The sequence below is a fragment of the Henckelia pumila genome, chromosome 1 (assembly GCF_033568475.1).
Source record: "Henckelia pumila isolate YLH828 chromosome 1, ASM3356847v2, whole genome shotgun sequence".
Classification (NCBI taxonomy): domain Eukaryota; kingdom Viridiplantae; phylum Streptophyta; class Magnoliopsida; order Lamiales; family Gesneriaceae; genus Henckelia; species Henckelia pumila.
This window is the reverse complement of record NC_133120.1, coordinates 81,061,894-81,074,010: the sequence shown is the minus strand read 5'-3', so window position 1 is coordinate 81,074,010 and position 12,117 is coordinate 81,061,894. Positions and strand designations below refer to the sequence as shown.

The 12,117-nt window shown below is 35.9% G+C and overlaps 3 protein-coding genes across 6 annotated transcripts; 1 reads left to right on the top strand and 2 right to left on the bottom strand.

Annotated features, from left to right (window-relative positions):
- Nucleotides 1-219: 219 nt before the first annotated feature.
- On the bottom strand, nucleotides 220-4,117 carry LOC140874777 (uncharacterized). 2 transcript variants are annotated; one of them, XM_073278171.1, is made up of 8 exons: nucleotides 3,364-4,117; nucleotides 2,443-2,782; nucleotides 2,203-2,338; nucleotides 1,717-1,817; nucleotides 1,151-1,216; nucleotides 926-1,015; nucleotides 623-799; nucleotides 220-516 (listed from the first exon to the last, which is right to left on the bottom strand). In XM_073278171.1, the coding sequence occupies exons 1-8, from the start codon at nucleotides 3,885-3,887 to the stop codon at nucleotides 478-480; spliced, it is 1,473 nt and encodes a 490-aa protein (XP_073134272.1). In that variant the 5' UTR covers nucleotides 3,888-4,117; the 3' UTR covers nucleotides 220-477. The 2 variants fall into 2 exon arrangements, with proteins under 2 accessions (XP_073134272.1, XP_073134271.1); XM_073278170.1 differs by having other exon boundaries at nucleotides 224-516; nucleotides 2,422-2,782.
- A 1,637-nt stretch (nucleotides 4,118-5,754) lies between these two features.
- LOC140887480 (probable receptor-like protein kinase At1g11050) lies at nucleotides 5,755-7,940 on the top strand. Its single transcript, XM_073294735.1, has one exon. It carries the CDS (start codon nucleotides 6,012-6,014, stop codon nucleotides 7,836-7,838), a length of 1,827 nt encoding a protein of 608 aa, XP_073150836.1. The 5' UTR covers nucleotides 5,755-6,011; the 3' UTR covers nucleotides 7,839-7,940.
- Nucleotides 7,941-8,055: 115 nt separating this feature from the next.
- Nucleotides 8,056-11,121, bottom strand: LOC140887487 (carbon catabolite repressor protein 4 homolog 5). Of its 3 annotated transcripts, XM_073294755.1 has the most exons (3): nucleotides 10,966-11,062; nucleotides 10,904-10,921; nucleotides 8,056-9,734 (listed from the first exon to the last, which is right to left on the bottom strand). In XM_073294755.1, exon 3 carries the CDS (start codon nucleotides 9,696-9,698, stop codon nucleotides 8,334-8,336), a length of 1,365 nt encoding a protein of 454 aa, XP_073150856.1. In that variant the 5' UTR covers nucleotides 9,699-9,734; nucleotides 10,904-10,921; nucleotides 10,966-11,062; the 3' UTR covers nucleotides 8,056-8,333. The 3 variants fall into 3 exon arrangements, with proteins under 3 accessions (XP_073150856.1, XP_073150848.1, XP_073150863.1); XM_073294747.1 differs by lacking the exon at nucleotides 10,904-10,921 and having other exon boundaries at nucleotides 10,989-11,121; XM_073294762.1 differs by lacking the exon at nucleotides 10,904-10,921 and having other exon boundaries at nucleotides 10,979-11,069.
- Nucleotides 11,122-12,117: the final 996 nt, after the last annotated feature.

Below are 12,117 nucleotides of genomic sequence, written 5' to 3'. Positions count from 1 at the left end.
TAATAATTATATTATATTAATTAAATATTAAGTCTCGCGAATTATTCGCGAACTATCAAACAAAATAATTTTGACTCGAGCTCGACTCGGAAAAAAATTCAAACATGTTTGAATTTGGCTCGAGTTTGATAAGTTCAAATACGAAACAAATATTTATCGAGTCAACTCAAAAAGCTCACAAACAAGTTCGATTCGTTTTCACCCCTATTTGTATCCATATTGTGAACTACTTATATTACACAAGTGGAACGGTCGTTATACGGTTTACCGGGGGAAAAAATAGTGTAATAAGATGACATCCATCAACCTCTAGTTTCTTACAAGAAGTACATGCAATACACAAGGAAACAAGTGAAAAAGGTTATCGTTTAGAATCACATGATGAAAACCATAGTGGTAAATTTCCACTGCCTCGTACCTGTCAATCATTCTTACAAACATGCCAATTATATTCACACAACTTGAGCGGCAATTAACTCATCGAAGTTCGTCTGCGCTAAATTTGTTCCATGCTTCCTATGAAACACGACATTGAACGAGTGAGAAAATATCAGTTTAACGAATCTAATTCGGGTTCATCCAAGAACATATTGGTGGATTCACGATAATTAAGCAGCAGTACCTTGAGAAGATCAAAAACCTTTTCAGCAATGTATTTTTGTTGGATATTAGCTCCCTTTTGTTGAACCTTGTCTGGATGGACATATAAGGTCGCCTTTTTATAGACCTTCTTCACCGAGTCCGAAGTAATCATATATGTTAACGAAACTGGTTTCCAACCACATTCAGGCCACAAGACCTGTACAAAATAGCATATATTTATGTATGAAGTTGAAGCACAGATATTCAACTAACATTTAACTTCAAGCAGAAAATAATAGTGGCCAACCACATTAACCCCAGCCATTATGCATTAGAAACACACCTGTTGCAACGAGGACAACAAAGCACGTAGATTGCCTTCTTTTCCTGCAGCCCATCGGCGTATATCATTGTCCAAGGTTTCCGCAAGCCTCTGAGAATCAAGTGATTCGATTAAAAATTATAACAAAGTGTGATCTCGAAAATGGTAACTGCAACACATGCATGAGCAAGTGTCTCTGTGTGTGCTCATCAGAGTGCTTTTCTCTAAATTTGCAGCATCTATTACATGTTTCTCTTCCTGCTCGAGCTGAATCTGAAAATCACGCTGGTTCTTGTCATCTAGTGCTTGAGCCTGGAAAGAGAAATGATGAATTCTCGTACCCAATATAGAAAAAGTATTACATCCAAAAGCAAGTAGAACAGCTCAACACCAATAAACCTTTTGTAATGTAGCAGCAAATGTTTTGAGTATCGATGGTTTGTGAAGGCTTCAAGGCAAAAGACATTCTCATAGCCCCGACCCCCCTCCCCCAGCCACAGCAAAAACCAACTATTTTGTGCCGCTACAACATATTGCGAAAAGAAATGAAGAAATTGATAGAAATGCAGCTTCACTTCACTTATGTTGGAAAAATCGCTACAATGTAGGATGCCTCATGATTCAACAGTCAAAAACAAAAATTAAAATAAAACTCTAAATGTAGGATGGCATTTGTGTTGTCAACTATTTCAATATCTCAAGCCCATACTAAAAATTTCAAATGCCAGCATAGTGCTGATCTAGAAAAATAACCAACAAGCATGATTTGAGAAAAGGACACTCGACTAAATGAAACTGAGAACGAATCTTACCATTCGTCCGTACATTCTCATATGACGATTTAACCTCGCTCTCCGCCTTTCTTCAGGTTCGCCTTCAATTTCATGAAACTCCCCTGATGAAGTGGTAACATCTGGAACCGGAGATGTATAAAGAAACCAATGAATGCCCAAGCGAAAAGGATACAAGAACCAGCATTACTTGACAATATATTTTATTAAAACTATCTGCAAAGCAACGGAAATCTAGAACTATTTGGCATATCCCTGACCAAAATATTTGTACATCGTTTTATGATGATAACTAGTTTTGCCTGAATAATCCATCCTTGTAGTGACTAGTGAATAAGAATTAATACATGTACTGACGTCAAAGCTGCACATCTAAGTCCAGTTTCAAATCCTCCAGGAATAAAAGATAATCATCACGATATCATTTCAATAAGGCAAATATTATTTACATCCCAATTTATATGACTCATACTCCACTTAATGTAGTTCCAGAAATTTGGTAAGTACCTCCAAAAAGTGAAGTGAAGTCACCCCCAATATTTGCAGCAGAAGACTTTATGCTTGTGCTGGATGAGGACCCCGAAGGAGTTTGCTTCACTGTAGTAATTTTTTCTTCTTGGAAGAAGGTTCCAAACAGCGAATCCTAGACAATATAAAATAACATCGATCAAATAATAAAAGTCTCATGACATAGTGAATTAATAGTGAAAAGTCGAATTATTCTACCGTAGTAGAAGTTGGTCTCACAGCATAGTCTTGTCGTTTGCCACCACTAAAAATTGCATCTAGATCATCAACATTTTGAAAACCATTTGAAGCACTGCCAGCCGTCGTTCTTTCAGTTTTGGTCCTCGTGTCATTAGTTCTAGAATCATTTTGGGGCCCGCCGGCAGCAAACTCATCAAGGTCATCCAATGAAGAATAAATATTGCCTTTTCCTTGTTCAGAGGGACCACTGGGTGGCCATGAGGCATCGTCCTGAGATAGAGGTGATTCAAAGACTAAAAAAGGATCATCTTCTACAGTCGATCTTGATTTAGAAGAATGGCCATTTAACTCTGAAGAAAGTTTCGTCTTTGGTGGTTGTCTGTGGAATGTACAGAAAGATAGGACCATTTTACCAGGTTGGAACCAAAATTGAAGACAAATAAAGAAAACGAAAGAGAAAAACATCCCAAAAGACCGAAGAGGTACGGTGAAATTTCTTAGTGCGTGACATAACGGCCACCAGGAAAAAAACAGCAAACAAAACTGAAAGATTTTTAATTTGTTCTTAAAACAAAGAAATCATGCTTCAGTCAAACTGAGCTCAAATAAACCACAACGCATGGATTTCAATTCATTATTTAATTTTTTCATTCTGCTTCGCGTAAAAGCGAGTTGATGCAATATTAAAGTACTTGGCGCCTAGACTAATGTTCATAAGGTGCAATCGCAAGAAACAAGTTAAACGACACCACAAAGTTCTTACAAATTCAGCAAAGTACCGTTACACGTCTTGTTATGTCTGCGATCCTAAAGACAAGATATTCAGTCATATCAGGAATTACCATCGCAATTTCTTCAATTTAATATGAATATGCAGAGATCAATAACTGGAAAGAAATGACATGCGATTTAACAGCTAAAAGAGATGTTACAGATAAAAATAAATGAATCAAGGCTTACCCATTTTTCGACGAATTAGCTCCCCCAAATCCTGGTATCAAATCGTCAAATCCAGACCCCTTCTCTTCAGGCTTCCCAATAGAATTCACCCCAAAATTCCCAATCAAATCGTCCACAGGATCACCCTTCTTCGGCTTTGCTCCTTGGAAATCATCAAAAACATCAAAACCCACCGTATTCCCCGAATGCAAACCTCCGCCACTATTCCCATTATTTGAGCTATTAAGCACCGATTCCAAATCTATCGCCCCGTATTGACCAGACCCAGAAACTTTCCCACCAAACACATCATCATCGCCAAATAAATTCTGGGGTTGGCCAGATTTATGGATGTTAACATTCGATCTAAAAATCCCGTCAAGCTCGTCAACGGGCAAGGAAGAGGAATCATTAAACGACGAAGTACTGTTGCCACTACTGCCGTTGAAATGAGAATTAGGTTTAGTCTTCGATTTCGCCATGGGAGCTGATTTCCCATTAGCTTTGAATCCAATGCTCTGCACCAATACTCCGAATTCATCCATTGTTTCGATCAAAAAAACAGCTAAAAAAAATTTCACAGGAAAAATATGATTTTGATATATCCTACGAATTTGTAAAATGGTGGGCGTGTGATTGGAATTTCGAGGAGCAATGGGTGGGCAAAAATCAACGATGAAGTGGGAATGAATGGAGAATGCGTTGGATGCCTAGATCCTCTCCTGCAACGCTTGTCGGTGGACTCGATTCGATGCCAAGATTCTTAAGCAATTGCTTTTTTTCTATTTATATTATATATACTGATCATCGTTTGGGTTCACGTTAAAATGTTGAATTTTTTTACGTGCAATGATTTTTGTGAGACAAATTCTTGATTGAGTCGATAATATGTTGTTTTGAATTTAAAATTATTATTCTTTACTTGTCAAAAAAAATTATTATTTTTTATATTATAAAAGATTATGGTTTAATATGTCTCACAAGATAACCTATTCTTATTTAAAACCTACTCTATTCATCAAGTTAATTTTAATTTAGAAAAAATAGATGTTAAAAAATAGATATTTTAGAAAAAAGTTTTCACTCATAAGAATAATTGTAAGGTTGAATACATCAAGAGACTATTATACTTTTCCTGCGTATCAGACTCGACTCATATGTACAACAAAAACTACTATTTTTATTAAAAAATAATATTTTCTCATAAGCTAATAAAACTTTATTTTTTAAAATTCTTTAATATAGTGAAAGAAGCTCTTGTATTATAATAGTAACACATATAAATGCTATGTTTAGTTTATAAATAAACTTTATTATTTTAGTGAACTTAATTAATTGGCAATCAAAAACTTAGAATACGGTTACAACCTCGTCGCTTTGAACATAGGTAACACAGATGTTACAAATTATATTTATAATATATATATATATATATTAATTTACTATATTATAATAGTTGAGACCTAGAAAAAACGCTTATGTATGAACATCATTTTTTGTTTCCACTTTTACCCCTCTCCTTTATTTTTATATGTTATTCTATAATTACTCTTCGTCTCTTCCTGTCCATAACCTTACTAAAAACCTTCTACTCACTCCACATTTTACATGAAAAAAACTCATTTTTTATAATACATACGAAATGTGTGCATTTTTTACTAATATATATAAATGAAAGGTTCGAAAATAAAATCAGATCTGAGCAATACTTTCATATAGACCTAGACACCATGGGTAAGTAAGGTATCCGTGGCTGCCAGGACTTCCAACTACCAACTATTAAGTTTACATTTTTATGTGATTTAACATTAATGGAACCTCAACACGGTTTAATAGATAATATAATTAAAAAAAAGATATAAACACAAATTTTTGATCAAGGTCAACTTATATTTTAACATGTTCAATAAAGTATAATCTGAATTGATTATTTCACTGATATAACATAGTTAAAAATGGATTGAATAACTGTTAAATTACCCAACCATTTAGCACAGTCGCAACTCCCAATGCATTCAAAAGTTGACCTTTGTGACAGGAAACCACAAGAATCAAGAGTCAAATGCAATTTAGGGCTGCAGATTTTTAAATGGACAAAAGGCTGTTTTTTCATCTTACAACCAGGAAAAATATTTTTTTTTCCCAATGCAAAATTACTAGACAACTCATATTGTATTAGCAACTTGAATCTCCAGCCTATGGCAGGTTGTTACTTTGCCTGTTATAATCCCAATCATCGATCCAACTAGAGGCCCAACACATATAAAATTGTGTACCACAATGAAAAGCTCGAGCACTTATAATTTTATTATATATGTATTTGGAACTTATAATAATATTATACATAAATTTGTACCACTGGACCAACATGATTGGATAAAATACTATTTTAAATAAGGGGGGAGTTGGTAATTGGTTTTGTTCTTAAAGTTAAAAGGCAACGATAAAGCCAAGGAATTGAAGTAAAAAACACTGCTAGATTTCAAAGCACTTGTGCTGCCCAACTTTGACCAGCATAAAAATTCAAACATAAACGCTTGTAGTACCAAACGTGAATCTGATCCCAGCAGCCAAGATTGATAATGACTGAATTTTCTGCATCAAAATACTTATAAAACAACAGGATTAGAACTACAACTGGGACATTATTACGTACCACAGAACAAAGGATGACCAAATTCCGAATTCTTTTCCCTTTCCTCCTATTATTCATCCACTTCCACACAAATCATGCAGCTAATTCTTCGTGCCCCATTGATTTTACCTATGTAAAAACCTTCCCATGGGACAGTTCTCTTTGTCATGAACCAGCTCAATCCGGTTGCTGTCAAACTCTGCATAGCGTTTTCGGCATGGGGCTTGCTCGATACCTGAAACAAACCTCCATGTTTTATCTCCCTGATGTGAATACTTCATCTTCTTGCATTGCCAACTTCGAAGAAAGTCTCGCATCTATGTCGATTTCGACCACTTTGTTTGCTTCCTGCTTTAATGACACCGGGGAATTTGTCAATATGCCATCCACCAGTTGTGCAGGCATTACAACAACTCAGGACTGGACCCAAAAGGAATATAAATCAAGCCCGCTCGAATCATCCTGTAACGGAGACTTGACAGGATTGACAAGGTGCAGTTTGTGCGTAGAAGCAGGGTTGCAGGTGAATTCTTACCTGGTTTCTTTGCAACCCAATTCCACAAAATGCTTCTTCTTCACTATATTGTATGCTGCTGCTATTGTCAATGATTTTGGACCTGAGGATCCAAGAATAGCTTCTTGCATATTTGGCATCCCCTTGTATGCATCAAAAACTGGTAAAAAATGGAATAGTACGAACCGAAAACTCATCTTTGGCTTTGTAGGAGGCTCTGTAGGATTCTGCTTTGCAGTAATTCTGTTCTTAATTTACAGAAACTGGGATATGAAAAAAAGACAACATATTGTGCATGAAGAATATGTAAGTTCAGTCAAATCTAGGGTACCCAATACAGGTGCTAAATGGTTTCATGTAGTAGAGTTGGAACAGGCCACCAATGGGTTCTCGCAAAAGAATCTGATAGGGCAGGGTGGATATGGAATTGTGTATAAAGGAACGGTTTTGAATGGCACGGAAGTTGCTATCAAGCAAATTCTTGACTTGGATTCTAAAGCGGATGATGAATTCGCTAATGAGGCAGAGATAATAAGCATGATAAGACACAGAAATCTTCTCGCTTTAAAGGGTTTCTGTGTTACAAGTGATGCATTCAAAGGCAAAAGAAGATACCTGGTTTATGATTTCATGTCAAATGGAAGCTTGGATGAACACCTTTTTGGTAGTGGAAAGAAGCCACTGTCGTGGCCCCAGCGCAAGAACATAATTCTTGATGTTGCAAAAGGGCTAGCTTATCTGCACTATGGTATCAAACCCGCAATTTACCATCGGGATATAAAGGCTACAAACATCCTTCTTGACTCAGATATGAAAGCGAGAGTTGCAGATTTTGGTTTAGCTAAGCAGAGCACAGAGGGCCAATCTCATCTTACCACAAGGGTTGCTGGCACATATGGATACCTTGCACCAGAATACGCCCTTTATGGACAATTAACAGAGAAAAGCGACGTTTACAGCTTTGGAATTTTGATTCTTGAGACTATGAGTGGAAGGAGAGTGCTAGATGCATCCGAACCTTCGAAAATTTTGATCACTGATTGGGCTTGGGCGCTTCTGAAATCTGGAAAAGTTGAAGATATATTTCATGCATCAATAAGAAATGACGGACCAAATGGAGTCATGGAGAGATTTGTTCTAGTAGGAATTCTCAGTGCTCACGTAATGGTGTCACTTAGACCTACAATTGCTGATGCTCTGAAGATGCTTGAAGGTGATATTGACATCCCACGACTGCCGGAACGACCATTGCCTCTTAGCCACCATTCATTTCAAACATCGTTAAATAATAGCATGTCTACAAATGACGGATTAAGTGCTATGCCAAGCTTTAGTGGGCCTCAGTGATTAGATTCGAATTACAAAGATATCCTGTATTCCACTAGCTTTCCAAAATTATGAACAGAAATTCAAACTACAATAAAAATTTAAATTTGAACCCCCTTGCTATTAAATCTGTTTTTACCTTTTAAAAAAGTACCTGATGATGTTCACAGTCGAAAGAACGCATGGGTAACTTGTATATCTACTACCTACGAAGTATGAACCAAGAAACTAGAACAAATAATAATAATAGGAGAAAAATGTGATTTCAAAAGGCAGGTCCTCTAATACACATTTTAATCGAAAAAATATTCGATTTTTGTCAGCATCTTGATTTGTTGACCTTGTATGCAAGAAAGAGAAGGCGCAGCCATAAAACCTCTACAAGAATCACAAGATATCTTTGTTATAAGGACCAAAACTAGCCAGGGATCAAATTTGGAATTTGCAACGTATGACATTATATCTTCGCGGAACATCAGATCTTGCAATAAATATGTTGTAACCTTTCAGCTGAAGCTAATTACCATCACTGACAAAAGCAAGTTCACATACAAGTGCAAGATGGTCACTACCCCATTCCTTACTTGGAAGACCTCCTGTTTTCTTTAACGTGTGCATAGGCAAAGTTTCAAGAACTCTAAGAGGAGCAAGGTCTGAAGTATGCCATATGTAGTCAACCGTTCCAGTGAACATGGAATGGTACGAAGTCGCCAGAGGTTCTCCAACTTTATCCCTGTACTTGAAACTTCCAGGAACATTAGAATAAGCACTGGAGAGCTTTAAAGGATGCCTTAGGTAACTGTTTCTTGAACCAGTAGCCAGCATTAGTTCTTCACCAGTCCATCTCCAAACATGATTTCGCCAAAATTGGGATTCTACATGTTCAGATGGATATATTTGGCCAGATATCATTCTTCGATCGTGTCGTTGAGTATGCAACTCTGATGAAGCCAGAAACTGATACATTGCACTTTGGGGTAAACTGTTCAGATCCCCAGCAATGACAACTGGTATAGATCCCCATTCTTGTGATAATGTATAGGCCCTCCGAAGAAAAATTCGCATTTGCCCCAGTTTGATATCTCCGCGTTTAGGATTGTAGAGGACATGTATGTTTCCAATCACTAAGCTTGGAGAGGATGTATCATTTGGAGATTCTGTAATATCATCACCACTAGGCCCGGTTTGATTCATCTTTAAAACACACAATTGTGCAACATTATTACGAAGTCCAAACCTCTGGAAATCTATGCTCTCTTCATGCAATAGGGTAAACTGCTCGGTTTTCCAAAATATGGCACATCCATCACATGCTTCACCTGTACGAGCCTTGTGTACACCTTTGAAGCCATTTTTCGCAAAAAGATCATTCAGATCATTAAAGTGATCCACCTCCTGAAAACACAAGATACTTGGTTGGTAACCTGTGACTTCCTTACACAATAGTTTTTTCCGAAATTCCCAATCCAAATATTTTGGAGATACATCCCTGTACAATTCTGGATGTTTTGCCGCATTGTCAACACCAAGAATATTATATGATACAAGAACAATCTTATCGTTGTAATCGGATGTATCATGATTAGAGTTTGTCCACCTGCGGTGAACAAATGTTTTCCCTGATTTTCTGCAGTTCCTGTCTTGCCACTTGCCGACAGTGTGGGACACAGTATGCCTATGTGTGTGAGAACGAAATTTTTGGAAGGGACCAGGTTGCAGGGTTTGAATTTGAAAGTGGGTTTCAGTTTCTAGAGCTATAATCTTTTGTTTCTTTCTGTTTCTTTTGTGGCGGCGGCGGTGAGAATCTTTTTCTGAAGAGTTAGGAAGAAGAAAAGGAGACTGCTCCACAGGTAGAGTAAGGTTGATGCCGTTGTGGCCCATTACTCAAGTTTGGAATTTGTCGGCTTCTAGATGAATCTGTATATAGCTCAATAAGATTAAAAGATAATACATTACCAATATATGATACAAGCAATGGTAAACAAAGCTAGAAGTGATAATCAGCTAATTGCTTCTATAATAATAGCTGAGCCACAAAAGATGGAGGCTAAAAGCTGAGTGAGTCATCAGTTCTCATCATTTCATTAACAATCGGACTATTGCTGATCATGAAAATGATTGCTTTTTGCATATTGGGGGAACTGCGTATTGCATATTAGAAAACTAGTGCTCACTTGGTATACTTTCGAGCTTTGATATAAGAAGGCAAAGAGATCATTTAAAAAGAATATTGGTGCTTATTAGGCCCAATCAACTTCTGTGGCATACCACACGTTATCTAAATTCAAAGAATTGGAGAAAAAACAACAAAGTAGAGGCATACACAGAATTGGCATATGATGCATAAGGACAGTTGATATAGTGCACTAACTAGGGAAGAAAATTAAGACAGAAGTAAAATAAGAAAATTCTAAAAAAAAATTATGATTTCTGCCACGACTGTTTCTCGGTGGTAACATTCCCCGTCAAAGGTTCTTGAATTCAGAAATTAAATTTCATAAAAATCTGAATGCTGAATAAAGTAGTTTTCGTTCTTGTTGCAAAAGTGAAGTTCAAATAACAAATAGAAAACCCGAATTACATTTTGCGAAGAACAATACTTTTTTCCCAAAGGATCGTTAAAGGCAATCATAATTATTTACTTCAAGATGTAAGAAACTGCTTAACATTAGCTCCACAGTCATCACATTAAAGGAAATACTCAACCTTCAAAGGTAATTAATCTTTCCAACCCCAAAAGAAGCTCAATCAAGCATCACCCCTCGACTACATTCCTAATTCCGCCCCTGACTAACACCAACTTCGATATATTAGGAGCGAACATGAATACGGGACATCTTATTAACATCAAACCTATACAGTACCAGAAATTAGCAGCATCTAATCATTATAGTTAATATCACCGGCCAGAGAAATTGTCCAAGACAGCACCATCAGAGCAAAAAAAAACTACGAGTATTATACTGAGCAAACTACTCCAAGATTAAAATCCAAACATTATTCGTAAATGTAATCTCAGTTCAAGAAACAAAGTAATAAGAAACATATTTGCGCCTAAATACGTCCAATTTAAGATCGAAGTTCACTATATTCGATCTGTATTCCACAATCCGGTCAACAATTGTAAAATTGAAATCTCATAGAGAAATACAGAAAACGACTTGAAATCACCAGAGCAGTAATCTGATTTAGCATCCGACAGAATTTGGGAACTTCAGGCCTTTGCTGGAACCGTGCAAGAAGAAGAATGGCATTCAGTAGACTTTTAAGTTTTAAATCCTGAAACGTGAATTTTATAAAAAATTATATAATTCACAAATTTTGGTAATTAGGATATATACTAGCGTTACCCATGCCCATTGCGTGTGAAACGTAATGTAATATATAAATATTACGTATTGTGTATATTATATAACATTTTATCTTTTAAAATGTTAGATTTTAATATGATATTATTTTTTTTGTATTTTCACACTTTATGGGGTTTTTTTTGCAATTTAAAATTGAGCATACCAAGAAATCAATTAAGTTACTTTTGCTTAATATATATATATATATATAAACTCGATCCATATTTATAATAAAATATATTAATTTTTAGATTAGAAAAAATATAGAGTGGACAACTAAGAAATCCGACGAATGATTTAATGGAGTTTTTTTTTTCACCGGTCACTTTGGTATTTCTATAGTCTATATATTAGAAAAGACGAGTATTTATTTTGGTATATGAACTATTGATAAAATACATGTAATGTTTTTTTTTTTTGTGACGTAGGAACTCGTAGCCGCTATCCTTAGGTGCGCTTTGGGTAAACCCCGAACTAACGCAATAGCCTGCAAACTACGCTAGTTAGGTAAAACTCACTGGGCAAATCCTGTGTGACAGGCTAGTCCAAGAAAGTGTTGGCAGGGGGAATCGAACTCCTGACCTTTGACCAAGAGTTCACCTGCTTCACCAACTTGGACACCCCCCTGGGGCATATACATGTATTGTTATAAATGGTTGGATTGGTACATGATCAAATTAAAAAAGTCAAGTTTACGCTTAACCTAAATTGCTAGTAAGTCCAATTACTATTATTAAAATTTAATTAGGTACATAATTTATTTTCAAGGTTATTTATTAATTAATTTTAAAATATCATATTTATTCAAAATTATATCATGATAAAAATTGTCAACTCAAATTATACAACAAAAAATATTGTAATATATTGATGAAAATATAATAAAATAAATATAAGCCACTGGAGCCCGTTGATCTTGTTTTTATACTGTTAAAAACATAATCATCATT

Bases quoted from the DNA above. Each gene is read 5' to 3' on its own strand.
- LOC140887487 (XM_073294747.1), bottom strand. From the start codon at position 9,698: ATGGGCCACAACGGCATCAACCTTACTCTACCTGTGGAGCAGTCTCCT.
- LOC140874777 (XM_073278170.1), bottom strand. From the start codon at position 3,887: ATGGATGAATTCGGAGTATTGGTGCAGAGCATTGGATTCAAAGCTAAT. The intron at 2,339-2,421 runs GTAGAATAATTC...TATATTGTCTAG, and splicing joins TGAGACCAACTTCTACTACG to GATTCGCTGTTTGGAACCTT. The intron at 517-622 runs GTACTGCTGCTT...CGTGTTTCATAG, and splicing joins AGGTTTTTGATCTTCTCAAG to GAAGCATGGAACAAATTTAG.
- LOC140887480 (XM_073294735.1), top strand. From the start codon at position 6,012: ATGACCAAATTCCGAATTCTTTTCCCTTTCCTCCTATTATTCATCCAC.